Genomic DNA, 21,211 nt, shown 5'->3' with positions numbered 1-21,211 from the left:
AGTGGGTGATCCAGTAGTCCCAGCTATTCGGGAGGCCAAGGTGGGAGGATCACTCTTGAGCCCAGGAGGTTGAGGCTGCAGTGTGCCAAGGTCTCACCACTGCACTTCAGCCTGTGTGACAGAGTGAGACCCTGTCTCTTAAAAAAAAAAATCTTAATTATTAAATACTAGATATTCAATCATCAATAATATACAAAAATCAATACACATCTTAAAAACAAAAAGGAGTTAAAAAGTTGTTTTCTCCCATCAGAGCTAGAGTGAAACCCAGGATTTTTCAGTTACCTTAAAACAAATTCAAAGCCTGACTGTTTCACATTTGGCACTGACTTTTTAAGGGTTCACACTAATCACAACTGCTTTTAAAAAAAAAAAAAAAAGTGGATTCAGCCGGGTGCGGCCAAGCACTTTGGGAGGCTGCGGCAGGTGGATCATGAGGTCAGGAGTTCAAGACCAGCCTGACCAATATGGTGAAACCCCGTGTCTACTAAAAATACAAAAATTAGCTGGGCATGGTGGTGTGCACCTATAGTCCCAGCTACTTGGGAGGCTGATGCAGCAGAAACACTTGAACTCAGGAGGCGGAGGTTGCAGCGAGCCAAGATCTCGCCACTGCACTCCAGCCTAGGCGACAGAACGAGACACTCTCAAAAAAAAAAAAAAAAGTGGATTCTTGTGAGGCCAAAAGGACAGGGTGAAGCTATTTCCAGGAATATACTTTTCAAAAGGGCTTGTTGCTTCAAAAGTTTTAGAGATTCTAGAGATGTTTTTAAAATGTAGGCAGCTGTCCAAATAATCTATGAATTCATATGTTGGCTCTATATCCTTATTGCTTCAGAAGCCATTGTTTCCCAGCACCACTGAACACTCATCCAACCTACAACTAGAAGATAATAACAAGACACACTATCCAAAAGAGCATGCTGAACTCAGTCAAAACAAAGTAAAATGATGGCCAACACAGTGGCTCACACCTGTAATCCCAGCACTTTGGGAAGCCAAGGCAGGAGGATTGCTTGAGCCCAGGAGTTTGAGACCACTTGGGCAACAAGGCCCATCTCTATTTTAATAAAATTTAAAAATATGTTTAAAAAATATTTTTAAAAACCCAAAAAAACAAAGTAAAATGAGAAACCGCTTTAGCCAAGTGTACCACAGATGTTAACTAAAAGCCCCCGTAACACTACAAAAAGGAGGTTGCCAGCTCAGGATAAGGATGGTACTTGGTAAGGTACCACTAAAGTAAGGTACACTGGGAACACTAAAAAAAAAATGAGAGCTACAGTGATGAAAATAACACCCTCCTCTCTGAAATTTGGAGGTAGTTGGGGTGGGTACAAGGAGGAGGTAACAGGAAGGACAGCTAAAACCTAAAGACCTAAGAAGAGGTTTCTGCTAGTTAGCAATGAAAGACTGGGACACCAAGGTCTGGGTTATTTCTGCTATGCCTAATTCAGGGTTATTTCTGCTATGCCTAATTCAGGGTTATTTCTTCTATGCCTAATTCAGGGTTACTTCTGCTATATTTCACTGTTACTGATAAATGTAGCATGTCCTTCAGGTTCTTGCTACTGCCTCTGGTAGACTTTTCTTGAAAACTGAGTGCCACACAAAAATAAACTTTTACATAGAAAAATAACAAAACAGAAAAACAAGAACTCCTAGGGTTGTGTTAAAAAGGATGAAAAAACTATTTGAAAGGTTCCTACTCACCAAATCTGGGACAGTTTGAGCATTCAAAAGAATTTAAAAGGATGACTGCAATGGATTGGAACACATTCAGTACAGCAAAACATGAGTTCATGATATAATCAAAAAACAGTAAAACCAAAACTTGTTACTTCTGGAAGCTGCTAGGATACCAACTCTGTTTGGGAAACTGATAAAGCAAAAAACAAGACCAAGCATTTATCCCACCTTCCCTGTATGAACTTTATTTCAGGATAACCGAAAAGTTGATGAGAAAATGTTTATAGGAGAAAAACAGTTAATAAATACAAGAGGAGTGACACAATTAGAAAATCACTATTTTATGACACCCAATGAAATAAGGGTAATAATTGCTAAAACTATTAAGTTAGAGGCTGATACATTTATATAAATGTATCAAAATGACCTTACCTGAACCTACTGATTAATATTAAAGTGCAACAACAACTAGACACAATACTGATGTAACAGGAAGTACAAAGCACCACCTATGAAGTATTCTGCATCTACCAACCAGTTTACAGTCAATATAAAGGACATAACATGTTAAATGACACCATGAGGATTCAACCAGCCAAATCTAGGATGTGGGAAATTCTGTAAGAAAAATGACTCAGTCTCTTGATGTTTAAAAAAATATGTACATATATACACACACAGATCTATACCTATATATTCCTTCATGTTTTCTCTGCCAAAGAAGTCTTTTTGAGATGTTATGTAGAAATCCATTTTTGTTTCTACCAAAATGGTGTAGGGGGAAGAGAAAAAATTATTATAGATTAATATCTTAAAAGGCACATCAAAAAAATGCAATGTGGCCTTTGGATCCTGATTTAAACATACCAATGGTAAAATGCCATTTTTGAGACAACTGGAGAAAATGTATCACAGACTGGGTATTAGATGATATTAAATAAGATTGTCTGATTTTATTAATTTTGTGGGGTATTATAATAGCATTATAATTACATTTTTAAAAATCCTATTTATTCAAGATACATACTAAAGTATTTAGGGGCAAAATGATGTTATCTGGGATCTGAGTTAAAGCATTCCAGAAGAAATATTGAGGGTGAGGGTTGTGAAGAACAGATGAAAACTGAATGCTGGGTATACAGGAGTTCATTATTCTATTCTAAGTATGTTTGAAAATTTCCACTTAAAAAAGTCAAAAACGAAAAACAAAATCAGAGTCCTAAAAACAAACCAACAAAAAAACTCTGTCACTTGTCTCATGTTTTAGAATCCTAAAGAGTTCATGAGCTCTTTTCTCCAAATGTAAGGCTTCAAATCACCAGTGTTCACCTCTGGGATCTTTTAATGTGATATGAAGCCTGATGTGGTGGAAGCTTTGGGAAGAACGATCGGTAAAATTCAAACCATTCTTTTTTGGTTGACTTCTGTTCTTTAACTCTGTCAAAGACAAATATTCTAGGATAGATGGAAAGAGAAATAAAGGGTGTTGTACTTTAAAATCTACATATAAAAATTCACATCACCAGTAGTAAAAACTTCGACATCATGTATCTTCCTGACACAATGGATTGAGAAGGGCACAACATCATTTCTTTTTTTTTTTTTTTTTTGAGACGGAACCTCACTCTGTCACCCAGGCTGGAGTGCAGTGGCATGATCTTGGCTCACTGCAAGCTCCACCTCCCGGGTTCACACCATTCTCCTGCCTCAGCCTCCCGAGTAGCTAGGACTACAGGTGCCCGCCACCACACCCGTCTAATTTTTTGTATTTTTAGTAGAGACGGGATTTTACCATGTTAGCCAGGATGGCCTCGATCTCCTGACCTTGTGATCTGCCCACCTCAGCCTCCCAGAGTGCTGGGATTACAGGCGTGAGCCACCAGGCACAACATCATTTCTGTGATATTCCTTACCCCAACTGTATACCCTCAATCTAATCATTTGAAAACATCAGACAAACCTAAATTGAGGGACATTATATAATTTATAATATAAATATATTTTTTCAAGAAAAAAAAACAAAGTTTTATAGTCCACACTGGCACTGCTAGACAATATTATGATTGCATAAAACCTACAATGTTACTCTGTCGGCTAGAAAGAAAGCAAATACAGTGCTTCCCAACATACCCTCCCTAAATCCAGATACAGAGATGCTTAGTATTTCATTAGAGAAGAGGCAAGCTGCCTACCTCGCTCTGAATCAGAACGATCTGAAGAAATAGTTGATCCAATGCTGTCCATTCGTATTCGCTCCATCTCCTGAGGACCCTGCAGCTGTTCCAGTCGCCACTTTAAAAATCTCTGTTCTCGTTCCAAATTCTCGAGCTGGTGCTGGCTTTTTCTTTCAGCTTCTTCAAGTTTCTGAAATGATGAAATGATTTTTACATTTGTGTATAGTCCAGTACAAACAATAAAACTGATTCCTTCTTTAGCAGAGAAAACAGGAATGAATATACGTGTATGAGTGTGTATAAAAATATATAAATACATTTTTAAAGCCTCCAAAATGAGAATGCATATAAATACATATTTTTAAAAATAAAAAATAGTTTTGTCTTTACTTTTGTGTGTATGTAATGAATGCTATGTTACTTGAACAAGATGGACTTCTAAAAGTCTGTAAAGTAATCTCCACGGAGAAACTTCCTCTAGTATGGTATTTGATGGAAAAATACTGAAGGACACAGCCAAATGAAGTCATCTCCACCAGAGGGCACAACTGCCTTCCTTCTGAGTATGAAGAGGGTAATTGTTATTTTCCTAGTGTTCTCAGCTCTTCAAATGGCCACGCTGTCAAAACAATTTAGTTTAATCAGGTTATGTTGTTCCCATCAGATTAGCTGATAAGTTTTTAGAAAGACTTCTCTTGAGGTCAGTTATTAAGGAGAGTATGGTGAACTAGCTGATGTATATGAATAGGAATCAGTGCCAATAATTAAACCAGAACCGAGTGAATTGTGCAAATCTGAAAATAAAAATTCTCACCTTGATGTGTGCTTTGGCTTTGTTGAGCAAACCAAGTGTTGTGTGCCTGGTGCAGTCTGGTCCTAGTGGAATCAGAACTTTTAAGCGTTCTAAACAAAGGCGCAGATGAGCTCGTCTAAGAAAGACAAAAAGTCAAATCAGCACAGTCTGGTTATTTCACTAGAAATAGCATAAAACCTATTTTAAGATAAACAATAATTTCCATTTATTCAGCCTATAGGATAGATGTGACACCCCTAATTCTCCACTGTCAAAGAATGTAGGGGTGGCCGCATTTCAGTCTCTGCTATTTCTGTTGTACTCTTTAGACAACACTCACTTTAGATTTTTATCCCCAATGGTAATCTCTGTCAAGATGGTTTATTTTTTAACTCACCCCATAAACTGTCTCAAACTGTATTAATATGGAAGTGTGAAAACATACCAGGACAATTGTATTTGATCTTGAATAACTAAAACCACAGGCGAGAGGAGAGGTTTTCAGCTGTGGTACCCCAAGGGAGTATAAAATGCTCACAAGTTTCTATTTCCCCCCTCCCACCTTCTACTTGCTTGCACGCGTGTGTGTGGGCATGCCACACACACACACCCTGCCTCTCTACAACTGTAGCCATCCTACAGTGTGTTACATGTTGTTATATATTAGTTTGAACCATATGAAATTTCTGATATTCAACCACTTTTCACTTATAAAAATGTTGATTTCTTATACTCCCATACAACAGAAACAGCAAAATTCTGTGACCAGCTAGGGTAGGGTTAGACAAAATATATGCCCTGTGGTCAATTCTAGCCACAGAAATAACCCATAAAATAATCCCCTGCTTCCTATCTAAGTGTGCTAGCCTGTTAGCTTAATTTTTATTTCTTTTTCTCTCTTCCTCTGTCTCTCTCACTACCTGCCTCCAATCCACAAGGACAACAGGTGACAAAAATTACTTACTGAAAGTCATTGCATTCTCTAATCTATCCTTCCTGTGGGAAAGTTGCAGGAAATTTCCCCTAGAAATGCTAGCAGAGAACCTCATGGATTTACCTTCCCTGTGCCCTAAAAGAACTATGATCATGGTGATGAGAGAGTTCTGAGTATTTAACTTCATCCTAAAAGAATACTAGTCCACATCTTTGGTCCTGTGTTTCATAAGGGGTAAGGTAATTCAGCAGTTAATAGCATATCTGAAAAGAAAATCCACAAATATGTTCACAGTTTACCCCTAGTCCTTAAAGACCTATAATTGAACTTTTGGTAACTGTCTTAACTGCATCAAGAACAAAACACACACCCTCCATTCTCTTCTGAAAGAGGACTAAAATGGTTTTGCTAATTCACACACCAAACTATGCACTTTCTCTGTCTCAATAGACAAGAAATAATGTCAAGTGAAATTCTCAAAGGCTAGCAATTTGAAAAGAGAGGTAGGAGAAGGCAATAAGCAGCCAATTATGTCATGACAAGCAAGGATGATTAAGGGTAGTGAGGTCAGAGGTTTGGCTGATGAATTAAGATTCTTTTAGCACCTACTAACCTAACTATAGTTAAAGGTCGGACAGTATTTCCATTTCCAATTTCTTTATTGAGTTCAGTACCTCAGGTCTAATAATTGGGTCCAGGCTGAAACCTGACGTAACTGGTGTGGATCAAGGAATCCCTAAATCAAAGGTATATCAATGGATTCTCCTTAATGATATTTAACAACTTCAAAGTCACTTACCTCCCCTGCTTTACTACCCAAATGCATAGAACCTTTAACAAAATTTTCATTTTTAACTGGAAAATTTCTTAGGTGAGGATTCTCATGTGACCACAGTGCTCTTGCTCAGCAGACCAAAAAAAGCAAATAAACAGCAACAACAACAAAACACCAGAGTAAAAAGTGCCTTTAAACTCTTCATTAAGATTATTATGGCATATGATAACTGCACTCATATAATATGACTGGAGCGTGGAAACAAAGACTGGCAGCTACACTAATAGACATTCCTGCTTTAAATTCAGTCTTCTAAAAAACTCAACAAAGCAAACTAGTAAAGTTAACAAGCACATTACTGCAAGAATACCTTGTCAATTTTGTTCAAATTAACTCCAAAACTTCAGTATATGTAAGAATTATCTTTTATTTTTTAGTTTTTAAGAAACTTAAAATGGGCTGGGCATGGTGGCTCACACCTATAATCCCAGCACTTTGGGAGGCCAAGGTGGGCAGACTGAGGCCAAGGGTTCGAGACCAGCCTGGCCAACACAGCAAAACCTCATCTCTACTAAAAATATAAAAGTTAGCTGTGCATGGTGGTGCATGCCTGTAATCCCAGCTACTCGGGAGGCTGAGGCACAACAATCACTTGAACCCAGCAGGTGGAGGTTGCAGTGAGCCGAGATGGTACCACTGCATTCCACCTGGGCCACAGAGTGAAACTCTGCCTCAGGAAGAAAAAAAAAAAAAAAGAAAAGAAAAGAAAGGAAAATCAAAATGATTCCGTAAACTTTCACATCAAGGAAAAGAAAGGTGGGTCTATTTTCCGTTTTGTGATACTTGCTAAAACCTAGAATGAAAATAACTAACATATTAAAATTTTTTCTCTCTTTAATCATTCCATGTATTTATTACATGGATTTTACATACTCAGCACTGTTCCAGACACCTGCTTAAGAAGGAAAAGTAAAAAAAAAAAAAAAAAGTTAACTTTAAGAGTTTACACTCAAGACTACAGAAAGAAACATACTGTTTTGTTTCATTTGGTCCATACTGAAAGAGTCATACAGATATCAAGGACAACAGAATCTGAATAAATGGAGAGATTGTAATCAGAGCAGGTAGACTTGTAAAAGAGGTTGAAATCTGACTTTGGACTTAAAGAATATTGAATTGGGTCTATGTAAAAGTGAGGATTTCCTAGGTAATTTTAAAAGTAAAGGACCTAAATTTATGGATTGGGACCAAGTTTAAACATAAAATTGAAAGAATGTGAATAAATGGAGAGATTGTAATTGGAGGAGGTAGACCTGTAAAAGAGGTTCAAATTTGACTTTGGACTTGAATAATATAGAATTTGTGTATGAAAAAGCGAGGATCTTCTAGGTAATTTAAAAAGTAAAGGACCTAAATTTATAGACTGGGACCAAGTTTAAACATAAAATTTTAAATGCCTTATTTTCTCTCCTTCAAGGGAAAACAACTGAGCTGGAATTCTATATGGAAATAATCAGCTAGTTTCAGCTGTCTGAGGATCTGCAATGCACTGACAAACCAGGAGGTACCCAGACCAAAGTTTGAAAAATGCCTGAATGAACAGGGAAGCCAGAATGCTCTAAAAGATATTTTTTATTAGCCACTACTGAACATTTATTGTCAAATATTCATCTGCTCTGAGATACAGCTTACACCAAGAAAATATACCCTGAGATATCTCACAAAGGCCAGTGATGCCATTCTTCATATTTTGTAAATACAGTCCTCCAAAATCGATACTAATATGAAAGATGAACAGTGAATTATTTCCTCTGTTCTTGTGGAGGTGTACCTGTGGAAGATAAATGTCATTTCCTTAAGTTTTTATATTTAAATGAAACAGGCATTTGGAGAATAGAATAACAAATGGTTAATGGCAGTTGAAGAACAGCTGACCAAGAGGGAGAGTCCCATCCAAATAATGCACACAGTTACCACATGTCCTTAGATGCCACTTAGGTAAATGTACCCTTCCAAGAGCAATGGATGGCCTGTAACTGTAAACTGGAAAGAGTTAAATCAGAAAAATCCATTCTCCTCAATGTGTAAGTTTTTTTCTCTCCTGCAAATTCTTAGAACAGCAATTGTATGGCAAAATTATTCTTCCTTTTCAATGATACTGCTCTCCACCCTTTCCCCCGTAAGTCTCCCTGTTGGTAACCAGATTGCAAGCTTAACCACCAGTGACCTAGAAAGGCGTATCTTTTGATGCCATCTGGTCCCTTCTTTTCTTGCCTTCATTCTCATGTGACTGGTAGCTCAAGAGCCTCCTGTATGAGGTTGCCAAATCATGGGTGCTGTAAGACTTTGGGGGAAGGAAAAAGGACAGGCAATAGAAGAAAAAAGCTTGGTTTGATTTGAAAATCCTTATTCACAGGCTGGGTGCGGTAGCTCACGCCTGTAATCCCAGCACTTTGGGAGGCCGAGGTGGGTGGATCTTCTGAGGTCAGGAGTTCGAGACCAGTCTGGCCAACATGGTGAAACCCTATCTCTACTAAAAATACAAAAATTAGCCAGGCATAGTGGTCCGTGCCTGTAATCCCAGCTAGTCGGGAGGCTGAGGCAGGAGAATTGCTTGAATCCGGGAGGCAGAGTTTGCAGTGAGCCGAGATCACGCCAGTGCACTCCAGCCTGGGTGACAGAGCGAGACTCCACCAAAAAAAAAAAAACCTTATTCACTGAGGAAAAAAACTGCAAGTATCATATGATGATGTTTTTCAAGTCTCCAAGGGAGAGAAGAGCTGACATAGAGAATAACGATTCATGAAAGGCATGGTCCTGCACCTCTAGTAAAAGAAGGGAAAGAAGGTTGGGGAAAGTTAAGGCTACTGTTCTGAATATTATGATGAACACTAGACAAACAGCAAGTAGAAAAAACCTGGTACTGAAACATTTATAGAACTAGACTTAATGGAAACTGATTTTTTAAAATTTAGCTCCTTGGTGGACATTTACTTTACTTTTATTTAACACATACTTTTTTAAAAACACATGAACAGCTAATAAAAACTGTAAAGCTGAAACCTTTCCTATTTTAGCATGAGTTATAGTAAAACAAAGTTAGAATTAGGTACTGCAGCAGGAAGTGCCCTGTGAGAAAACTGGAGTCCCCTTGCTGAGAGGGACGGGGTTACAGAATGAAGAGTTCCCAAAGTACTTTTATTTTCAAAGACACTTTGAGTTCTGTTTTAAAATGAGATTTTAAAGTGGGTTTTGCCCAGGGGAAAAGGTAATTCCCAGCCACTAACCCTGTTAGAGAGAAGAGTCCTATCAAAATTAACCACACCTTCAAAAAGGGCAAGCCCCTTGTGGGATAAAGAACAATTAGAGTCTGTTTGGCTTTTATTTTGGTAGATTGGTATCGTTTTTTCCCTGAAGGAACCAATGCTCCTTTGATTTCAAACTCTGTAACCTCTACTGCCAAACTGATGTACCACAGAACATGAAGGGAAATGATTTTGGTATAAAATGGCCTCTACTAGTAGCTGTGCTATTTTAAAGCACAGGTATATCAACTATAATAGGAAGCGCACACTGTTGTGGGAAGAGAGAGGAAAGAATACCCTTTCGGAAACAAACTCCGAGTATCATTTGATGATGTTTTTCAAGTAGTCTTTCAAAACTCTAATATCCCTGTCCAACAATAATAAATCTAACCCCTGCCTGGCCCCACAAACGATCCACTGGCTGATGGCTTTGGAGGCATGGTCCTTCATTGGAACCTGCTTGTCTTTCATTCTTCCACTATAGGATACCTAGACTTTACCAGGTAACTAAATCAAAATGGAAAGCAAGTCAAGTGATGGAGACAGTGCTTATATTTTCCTCTCTGCTGAATGTTACGTAATGAACTATGAGTCCTCCCATGAGCCACATTCTTCAAAGCTGCAGTGGCTTGTGGCCAGGTTTCTCAACTCCCAACACACACTCCTGCACGTGACAGCAGCTAGCTACTTTTCCTACACATTCTATATACCAAAGTGTCTCTAAAACTTAATGTGTTGAGAATCTTCTGAAAATGCAAATTTACCCCGCCAAAAAACCCTGCTCTGCCTGTTTTCCTAATGAAAAATGACATTAAAAGTGGATCCTGATATATCAAAACATATTGTGGTTCACGAGTTTTATTTACTAAAACATGTATGATCATATTCTGCTGTTCAGCTTATTCGGTTCATGAAATAAGAAAGCTAAACAAAGGCCAGGCATGGTGGCTCATGCCTGTAATCTCAGCACTTTGGGAGGCCGAGGCAGGCGGATCATGAGGTCAGGAGATCGAGACCATCGTGGCTAACGCGGTGAAACCCCGTCTCTACTAAAAACACAAAAAATTAGCCGGGCATGGTGGCACGCGCCTGTAGTCCCAGCTACTTGGGAGGCTGAAGCAGGAGAGTCACTTGAACCTGGGAGGCGGAGGTTGCAGTGAGCCGAGATCGCATCACTGCACTCGAGCCAGGGTGACAGAGCGAGACTCCATCTCACACACACACACACAAAAAAAAGCTAAACAAGCTATTTCTACAAAATGGCATTTGATAATCGTATGTTTCACCTACAACTCATATATGATCTACTTCACAGAAAATAAACAGACTATTAACTCCCAGGTAGTAACATGGCAAGTGGCAGGTCCCTAGTGTCAGATCTGATTGTGGTAGTTATAGGACTCAATGATGACAGAAATAAAAACTTAGGAAAATAGCTGGGACTCTCTTCTCACTTTTCAAAAAGCAGCAGCTTTCACTTAAATAGTCTTCTTAATTGGTATCTTATAAAATAATCAAATAGAAATATTAACAAGTGGTATAATAAAGTTGCAAATTCTACAAATTACATATAATATATAATATAATAATATAAATTATTCTGTCACATTGTCAGCCTCAGCACGAAAGGGCTTATCTGTATACAAATAAGAATTAAAATGGTTGAGATGCATGTTACTTATTCTTGGGAGACTTTTTAAAACCACTTTCTTTCAATAAAATAGAAATAGTTCTTGGCATAGGCTATATATACCTTTAGAGGTATTCAACACTGAGCCAGAGGATGTTTGAAGCCACAGGGTTATACTCTCCTTTCCAGAAGTCATAATTTTTTCAAAAATTTGGAAGAAAAACATTCTATATAAAAACAAACACAGATAATGCAAAATGTGTTTTTAAAAGAAGACTTCAAATTTCATATTATTTCAGACAGGTTGAGTACTCCTTATGTGAAATGCTTAGGACCAGAAATGTTTTGGATTTCTCATTTTTTCGGATTTTGGAATATTTGCATTATACTCAGCTGAGCATCCCAAATCCAAAATTCCTAAATCTGATATGCTCCAATGAGCATTTCTGTTGAGAGTCATGTTGACACTCAAAATGTTTCAGATTTTGGAGCATTTCAGATTTCTGGACTTGGGATGCTCAACCTGTACTACATCCCAGGACCTCCAGGAATCTATGTTCAAACTGCTAAAGCAAATCACTACACATCACTATGGACTTTGGAACATCATTTTTGACTCATGGCTGGGATTATGTCTCTCAAAGGTTTGGAGAGGGAAAAAGAAGGGACAGGGGAGAAGGGAAAGAAGATATGGAAGAGAGAGGAAAGGGAGATGTAAATTAATGATGACAAAATAGTCGCATATTCTTTCTCAAACTACACAGATACCACATAGGCTGAAATCTCATTTAGTCTTTACAACTCAGAAATATGAAGAACATGAAGTGCCACTCAGTCAACAACAATTATCATCAGTAAACAATAGTGCCTTATTATACACTGAGCTAAATGCTATAACGATTTTTCAAGTTGTCAGTAGTATAATTTTTACCTGTTTGAAGACTATAATTTAGTCCTCTGCCTACCACCTTTCCAGCCTCATTTCCCATAACTCATACCCTTGCAAACCTCTTCCATAACCAAATGTGCTTTTATATTTGCCAATACCTCTACCTGGAATGCCATTCTCTCCAAATGTCCACCTGGTGGGCATCTAACTCATTTTTAGGCCATGGCCAAACAATTTCTTCCACAAGATCATCCTTGCCATACTCCTTCCTCGGATAATACTTGATTTCATACTAATCACACTGTATTTCAATTGAGACTGAATCCATACTTTTAGTCATTTCTGTTTTTCAAATAAACAGAATGACTGGCACACAGTGGGGAGGAGAGATGTAATACTCCTAGTGGATGTTTCTGGGACTCTCTAACTCACCAAAGTTGAGGTAACAATCAATACTAGGACCTCCAAACAGTATAATCAGATGCCAGCCAGAATTTGTGAGAGATCTATTTATGAATGCCAGAACTCTTAACCTTTTTTTTTTTCTGGTGCAGCTGAAGTCACGAGCAAATGTTAATAAGGTGCATAGCACCAAAGATGTCTACATGTAGCGTAACCAACAGTCTCCAACCTAATTCTTGATGAGAGTCAACACTTTTTTTTTTTTTTTTTTTTGAGACGTAGTTTCACTCTGTTGCCCAAGCTGGAGTGCAGTGGCGTGATCTCGGCTCACTGCAACCTCCGCCTCCCGGGCTCAAGCAATTCTCCTACCTCAGCCTCCTGAGTAGCTGGGATTACAGGCATGTGCCACCAAGCCCGGCTAATTTTTTTTTTTATTTTACTAGAGATGGGGTTTCACCATATTGCCCAGGGTGGTTTCAGACTCCTGAGCTCAGGCAATCTGCCCGCCTCGGCCTCCCAAAGTGCTAGGATTATAGGCATGAGCCACCACAACCGGCCAACACCTTTTTTAATAGTGAAGCGAAGAGTTTAAGAACTGCAGCTTTTACAACAGAATGACTTTATCAAAGTATTTACAGTGATAGGGGCCTAGGACTAGGAAAACAAAAGAAACAGCTAAGAAAACCAAGGTATGAGAAGGGAAAGTCTAAAAAGCAATATTCCACAATGCAAAGAAGAGAAAAATTAAATCAACAGTTCTTAATCCCATGTGATAAATGAGAAACTAGTGTATGCATAGGCTTACCAGATCCATGGACTGCTTGCTAAGTTGAAGACTATAGTGCAGAACATATAAACAACTATTTTTTTAAATTATCCTCTATTCATGTCTAAGGAAGACTTCATTTTTGACAGCCTTATTTGAAAAAATAATAATAATTAAATCTTGTTCCAGAGGCATTTGTTCTTCACTGGAACTCCCACAAGGAACCCAATCTCCAAAGTGATTTAACAGAAATTTCTCACTTGACATCCATTCTGTGCTAAATTTAGTTTCTATGCATACTTCCCCTCTCTTATCTGTTTATAAGGATTTAGTTAAAAAGAAAAACTTGATCATTCATTCACCATATTTCTTCTTTGGTCACACAAGAACTTTCTGTATTCCAAGTTTCAAAGTCTGGGAAATAGGGCTACATCACTGGAGAAAACAGTGGCAATTTGTTCTAAATACAAAATAGCTTATTTTCCTTTGGCAACTTTCCAGGGGTCTGGGTAGAGGGAAGGGATACTCCTGTCTAGAGAGATCAGGCTCTGAACCTGGACTACTGTCAAAACTTAGCCATCGATGGGAGAGAATATTTTTTAATTATCTTTCACATCAATTTGGAAACTGATAAAAGATTTTTGCCTTATTAAGTTTTTCTACTCTTTGGCCTTTTGTTGGTGTTCATCTCTATTCTGGCAGCCCCCATTGGCTGATTTAATGGTACCAAGGGGCTGAGAAGTGTTGCTGTCCAAAAGAAAAAGCATTCTCTCACAGGGACTGGGAAGGCAATCTGCAATCACAACAGTAGCTACTTGTTAACTTTCTATTTGAAACACAGTGATGTCAATAGTATTGTACCCTGCCAGCCACCATGGGGTAAAGTACATTTTGAAACCAAAACAAACTTCCTACGTGCTGGCAAGTGAGATCTGAGACACAGTGATAATGTTCTATAAGACACTGACCTAATTCTACATACAAAATGCAAGAATTAAGTCTACTCTTCTACAAAAGTTTAAGTCTAACTCTCACAGCTCTGTTCCCACCCAGAGCCCAGTATAATTGCTTTAATTATATCAAATTATTGTCCAGGATGGAAGAGGGAAATGACAAAATACTGTTACTGATCTCTAATTAAAATGATCTTACATAGCACAAAATGGCACATTTAAAGAATGCTTTGTAATATAGCTGTTCATCTAGAAGCATAAAATGAAAATAGCAAAGCACCTTTAAAAGTGGCCCTACTAATAAGATGTGAGTTGTATAATAGCTCATTTTAAGGGGATATATTCATGTAGGAGGAAAGACATTTTATTAAATGGAACAGGAACAATCTGGCCCAAGAATTAATTCATCCCTGGAAGGCGAATATTCATAATTTGTACTGAATATGAGCAACCTGAAATAGAGAGCTAAACGATTAAAAGTGGTAACCATGCTTACTACTGGCAGATGGCAAATGGTTTGGCATTGCTGGACATCTGCCAATCCAGTCAAGCCAGCCAGGAATTATTTTTAAAGTCCCATTTTAGAACAATTTTCCCAAAATCAAAATGCAGTTTGTTTTTTGGTGAGGAGGAGATAAAATTTGCAGTAGAAAAAGGGTAACAAAGAGGAATTGTTGGCCAGTGTGTATGTGTATGTGTTGTTGTTGTTAATAACTGAGGCATTTACCGGCCATTTGCAACCTCTGGAAAAATAAAATTCACAGAATTTAAAATACGCCATAGTCCCTGATAATAATAGAGAATCAATGTTTTGGTATGTCTTTTTATTTCTAAATTACTTAACTGTTTTGACCTCTCTTTCATTATACTGTATCGCTTTTTTTTTTTTTTCCTGACCACAAAGGGCCCAACTGAAGAGTAGTTTTTGAGAGTAACTTTTGGAGGCAGCCTAACATAACACAACACCTGGCACCAATCCTGGGCATGCTCTCCTCTGATAAGGCAGAAATTTTCTCAGTGTTATAGTAGGGCACTTACAGATTAGCACTTTTAGGCAGATAGAAAGTGAACATGCCTTAAGAACTACTTTATTTTTTAAAACCCTTCTGAAAAGGGAAAGGTGTTTGATAGATTAACAACAATTACAATTATCTCCTCTTTATCAAGTAAAAGACTGGGTTCAAGTTATATCTGGGTTGCAACATTACACTGTGTGACTTGCTTCTATTTATATTTGTCTAAATCTTAGTTTGACTCTCCTCTAGAAAAGCCCAGGAAAAGATTAAATGAGAGAGGAATCAAAGCTCTAGTATTTATTTTATATGATTCCAGCCTCAGCTCAATACCATTACAGTTTTCTAAGGACTGCTACACAAGTGCTATTATTTTCGTTTCATCAATAGCTCAGGAGAACAGCCCTGAAAAATCTATACAGTTCCAGGGATTTGAGAAAAGAAGGAAGAGACAGGCGGAGGGGAACATGTTTTATTTTGTTACCATTGCCAGTCAATATTTTAGTTGTTCATCAGGCAGGTTGTGTGGCTCTCCTGCCTAAGTATATTCCAACAGCAAGAACATATTGACCACTACTCCAACTAAAGAAGCCAGTAGAGTATGGAGGTTAAATTTTCCAATCTTGGCTACATTTCCTTTCAGATACTGCAGGATGAAAGTTCTAAAACATCTTTCAGGATCACCAACAACTGTTATCTCACAGAACAAAAGGCATATGAAGGATACTTTGACATTTTGGAAAATAAGACCCAACATATATTCTGTATTGTCTTCTAAAAATATCAATATTTCTTGAACATTGCAAACCAGCCAAACCCATGTTCCGTCATTCATCTGACCCAATATATGCTAGCAGTAAATTCCAACTGTTTTCAAGGAAGTTCTAAGGGCCCCATCACCAAATTGCTTCTTTAAGAAAAATTCTTTTCCATTATAAAAATAGCAGTCTTGAAAAGTCAATCAGCTCTATCTAAATTGTGTTATGTTTACAAATGTTTTAACTGCAAAGATGGGATTTCTAATCAAAAAAAGAACCTTATTTAGAAAAGAGTGATTTTTTTCACAGCTTTGTCGAATACAAGCTGTTCTGTAAAGGAATAATTGTGAATCAGGCTGGAATAAAGTGAATCAAGATGGAAAAAGCCTACAAACATTACAATTCTAAAGAAAAATGACATATTTGGTTGCATCAATGGTCCAAATGCCAAAGAGTTCACTTTTGACAATGACACCAACAGATGGCTCAGAAAAAACTATGATGGCTGTCCTCCAAGACAGTAACCAATATATTACAGTAACATACCCTAACATCTCCTTACTAAAGCCCAATAGCAATATTTTATCAAAGAACTGATCTAAACTTGGTTTGATTTTATTTCTATTTTTTATTAGGGTAGTAAGTCCCCATATAGTTACCACATATTGTATTAAGACTGTCTTTTTTAATTTGAGAATTCCTCTTTTAAGATTCAAAGGGAATAGACACCCTCATTTTAGTCATTATGATTTTTGATGAAGAAATCTAAGTGTACCTTTTCCTAATTTCCAAGTTTCTCCCTTATCTTAATTTAGCCATTAAACTTCAACATTAGAAAGCCTGTATCCTTCTCATTTGATTTTAGATTTTAAAGGGTCAGCTTTACTCTAGTTACTTCAGGATAAAAGTATCAGAAAATAAAGGATTCTATGAAACATAGATTTTTCTGTAATGGCATAAAATCGCCTATCAACCTTAGTTTTTAGGGAAGCCTATAAGAGACAGGTTATGGGTTAAAATTTTTAAAAATCAATAATCACAGGTTGATGCACTAAAGCAGGCAGAAAGTTTTAAAAGGCACAAGATTTCCCATGCAAACATCTTGCTTGGGGTTCTCTATTAAAGGATGAGAAGCACTCAGATAAAATGTAATGTACAAGGTGAAATACATGATCTCAAAAGTTAGTAGGCTCTTCATCATATAGGGCCTGCTAGAATAAAGTTGACATCTTCAATAGTACTCCAAAACAGAATGACCTCTAAGAAATTATGGAGGGCTGAGGAATTAGTGTTCAGGTATCCTCATTTACTCAGAGGTAATGATAGAATGATCTGTCCCAGTTCAGGCTTTTGGTTGTTTTCACAAGACATTTGGGCATTCACCAACATTGCCACCATGAAAAGAGGGAGAACCATTGTAGACACTCCTTCATAGAAAACACAGCCATTAAAAATGACACTGTATTAGGCCGGGCACAGTGGCTCACACCTGTAATCCCAGCACTTTGGGAGGCCGAGGTGGGCGGATCACGAGGTCAGAAGTTCGAGACCAACCTGGCCAGCATGGTGAAACCCCGTCTCTACAAAAATACAAAAAAATTAGCTGGGCATGGTGGCACATGCCCTTAATCCCAGCTACTCAGGAGGCTGAAGCAGGAGAATTGCTTGAACTCGGGAGGCAGAGGTTGCAGTGAGCCAAGATCATGCCACTGCACTCCAGCCTGGGCAACAGAGCGAGACTCCGTCTCAAAAAAAAAAAAAAAAAAAAGACACTGTATTTTAGCTGTCATCAGAGACATACCAGGAAAGCAACCATAAGTTAATAAGAAGGTTGTATCACATTCTCCAAATGTACTCTCAGGCCTATATCTATCTTATCCATGCTGAAAAGCTGCAAGTTCACTTTCATCCCAGAGTAAGTGACAACTATAATGATTAAAAGAGCAAGAGACTCAGATGTAGTATTTCTCCTGAAAGCCCTTTTAAACATACTGAAAACGTGATAAAAACCAATTACGGCAAACTCCAAGAGAGAATCATGCAGAGGAATAACCACTCGTGCCTAAGCAGTTCATATTAGCTTCAGCCCGTGATAACCCCCTGCTATGAGTTTACCTCAACTCCCATCTCAAACACATACAACTTAGCACTTAATTATATGCTGCTTATAGGAGCTTATAATATCTTTTGTCTTCTACCTAGACTATAATCCTCCAGAGCAGGGCTCAGGACTTCTACTTCTTTTATCCTATTCCCATTACCTAGCACACAGTCAATGTCTAATAAGTGCTTGTCAGCTGATTTGTAATTATCTTTAGAAGTCCTCTGTCAGTGTCAGGAACTATACCACTTCAAATGAACTCCCATTTCCACCAAAAATTTCAAATCAGAAAACATCATCTTGGGGTATATAAGACTGTTAAGAGATATTAGCATAATTACCCATTACTTGCAAGTCACCCTGGATTGATAATCAAAGGAAGTTCAAAACAAATCCTAAATTTTCAAGATCAAGTAATCAAGGAAGTTTGAAACAAACCCTAAATCTAAAGTTTTAACGTATTTCCTTGTTATGTCATCTAAAAGTGCAAAGGGTGAGGAAGAAGAGTCAGAGAGAGGAGCCAAATTATACTTTATTGAATATAGTAAAACTGTTGCTAAAAGGTAAACAATTCTTAACTATTATTTATTCCTAACCAATGTTGGGCCTGTACTAGCATCTAATTCCTCCACACTCAGAGCTCTACCAAAACCTTCACCTGTCAAGAAAGATGTGTCCATTTTGCAAATCGAAGGTGCCAAACTCAAACATATGTTTGAGCTCCAGCTTTTCCATATCCAAACTAAAAAATCCTAAATAGAAGTAGAATACAGTTCTGCATACCATTTCTAGAAAACATTTCTCCGTCGAGGACCACCATTTGAAAAAAAAAAAAAAATTTAACATAAAGCACTAACCAGCACTAGCCTCAGGCTAATGTTTACAAATCAATTTTTTTCTATTCCATTCAACTAATACTAAACTAAAACATTGTTGACTACAATTTTAAATGAATGGAATTTTATTATGGCAAATTATAAAGCCAGTTAAAATCTAGAAAATAATACGATAAAGTTAACAGGAATTTGCCTGAGTAAATTAATCTACATAAGAAATCTTCATCTGGGTGAAATTTAAAATTTTATGGTCTCAAGAATATTTAAAAATCAATTACTAGGACAGGCGTGGTGGCTCATCCCAGCACTTTGGGAGGCCAAGGCAGGCGGATCACGAGGTCAGGAGTTTGAGACCAGCCTGGCCAACATGGTGAAACCCCGTCTCTATGAAAAATATAAACATTAGCTTTCCAAAAAGGAATGGGTCTTCCTAAGCGTCTGTCCAAGATCACTGTTCCAGCAGATCATGGAAACTTCCATGAAAGATTCTATTTCTGTAAATAATTCTACAGGCCTTAAATGATGTCAAATTAAATAGTTGTGAGAAAAAACAAAAAAACAAGGAAAATAGGATTAAAACAACTGCAGATGAAAATCATAGAAAAGAGTATATCTCGAAAAGCAAGCTGAAATCTACAAAGATGCTATATCAAATTATAGAGCTATTTAGACAGAACAGGATAACAACACCTCAAGGGCCAGATACTTGCATAAATTCCAAAAATTCTAAGGAAAGGTTTTCCTAACAAAAAAGATCTGTCACAGCTTCTATGCTAATTATAGTAAACTTGAAGTCACAATGGAGTTTCTTGGTCTGCTGTACCAATTCAAATACAGAAAAAAATGTACTTCCATCTGTAAAACCATTGCACTCAAGAGGCATTTTCTCATGGTACAACTTTAGCAAAGAGGTCCCATTATGAAGCACAATCACCACATATTTCCTAAGTGGGTCATATTACCTAGAATATTCTATGGGGACAAACTGTTCTCTTTGAAGCAGGAGTGGAGAACAAAACTATTTTCCTTGGAAAGGGAATATATTTGCAGGGTAGCAAATATCTCACTATGTGCCTTCCTAAAATATTTTCTATCTTGACATGGCAGGTTTTACCAGCAAAGACAAAAACAAAAAAAGACTCAGCTATTTATTTGACTTGGCCAAAGTCAACTTTTTTCTCTTAATCTAACGAAAGGTGCAGAGCCTGCTACAGAAATGTTCCTTACTAATTCACCTTAAGTACTAAGTGCAAGGCACTGTGTCAGATACAAAGACAAGCAAGTTACAGTTTCTGCCCTCATGGAATATATATGCTCTAGCAATAATATAAATGATCTAGAAAGGGAGGAAATAACAGTATAAAGTAGTATGGGTTAAAATTCATACAAGTGACACAAACAGTGAATCTGAAACAGGAATTTACAGAGATCAGTTTGGATAATCAGGAAACGCTTTGTGAAAAATTATGTATCTTAGCTGTGTACCTTGAAAGTAGTGTAAAAAACTATGGTCTGCGAATCAGAAAACCTAGTTTCTCATCCTGACTTTGTCATTAACCAGACTGGTAGAGCATATTACTTAGAGGGACTTAGATTTTCAGTACTCTACTAGATGATCTTCTAAGGTCTCTCCCACCTTTATTATCTGTGGAAATGTATGAATGGAATACACCTATTGCCTTTTTTAAAATCTTACTTTAAAGTACTGAAGTCGCTCAAAAAAAATCTTTTCTAGTTCACAAATTAATGCACTCTTACTACAGAAACTATGACAATAAAATCAACATGATCGTTTCCCCTTGAATCTCACTCCTTTCCCCAGAAGTAACAAAAGTGTATTCGTTTGACATCTCTTTTGAGGTGTGCCTTTTCAATGCATTTACATACACATACATGTACATATAGAAATACAATCGTCCCTCAGTATCAATGGGGGATACCAAAATCCCCAAATGCTGAAGTCCCTGATATAAAATGGTATAATATTTGCATATAACCTATGTACATCCTCCTCTATACCTTAAATCATCTCTAGATTACTTATAATACTTACTACAATGTGAATACCATGTAAATAGTTGTTATATTGTATTGTTTAGGGAATAAGGACACAGGGAAAAAGTCTGTATATGTTTAGCATAGATGCAATTTTCCCCCCAAATATTTTCAATCCATAGTCGTTTGAATCCATGG

At 37.4% G+C, this 21,211-nt stretch overlaps 1 protein-coding gene across 5 annotated transcripts in view; it reads right to left on the bottom strand.

The window, feature by feature from the left end:
* MXI1 (MAX interactor 1, dimerization protein) overlaps positions 1-21,211 on the bottom strand; it is a 77,847-nt gene that overhangs the window by 2,686 nt on the left and 53,950 nt on the right. For all 5 annotated transcript variants that reach the window (XM_024253624.3, XM_024253628.3, XM_063727740.1 and 2 more), the window contains exons 4-5: positions 4,678-4,792; positions 3,882-4,053 (exon numbers count right to left, since the gene is read on the bottom strand). In XM_024253624.3, the coding sequence (XP_024109392.1) occupies positions 3,882-4,053; positions 4,678-4,792 (287 nt within the window). The remainder of the gene's footprint in view (positions 1-3,881; positions 4,054-4,677; positions 4,793-21,211) is intronic.

Source organism: Pongo abelii, chromosome 8 (assembly GCF_028885655.2).
Source record: "Pongo abelii isolate AG06213 chromosome 8, NHGRI_mPonAbe1-v2.0_pri, whole genome shotgun sequence".
NCBI lineage: Eukaryota > Metazoa > Chordata > Mammalia > Primates > Hominidae > Pongo > Pongo abelii.
Note: the sequence above shows the minus strand (reverse complement) of the source record. Positions and strands in the feature narration are given on the sequence as shown.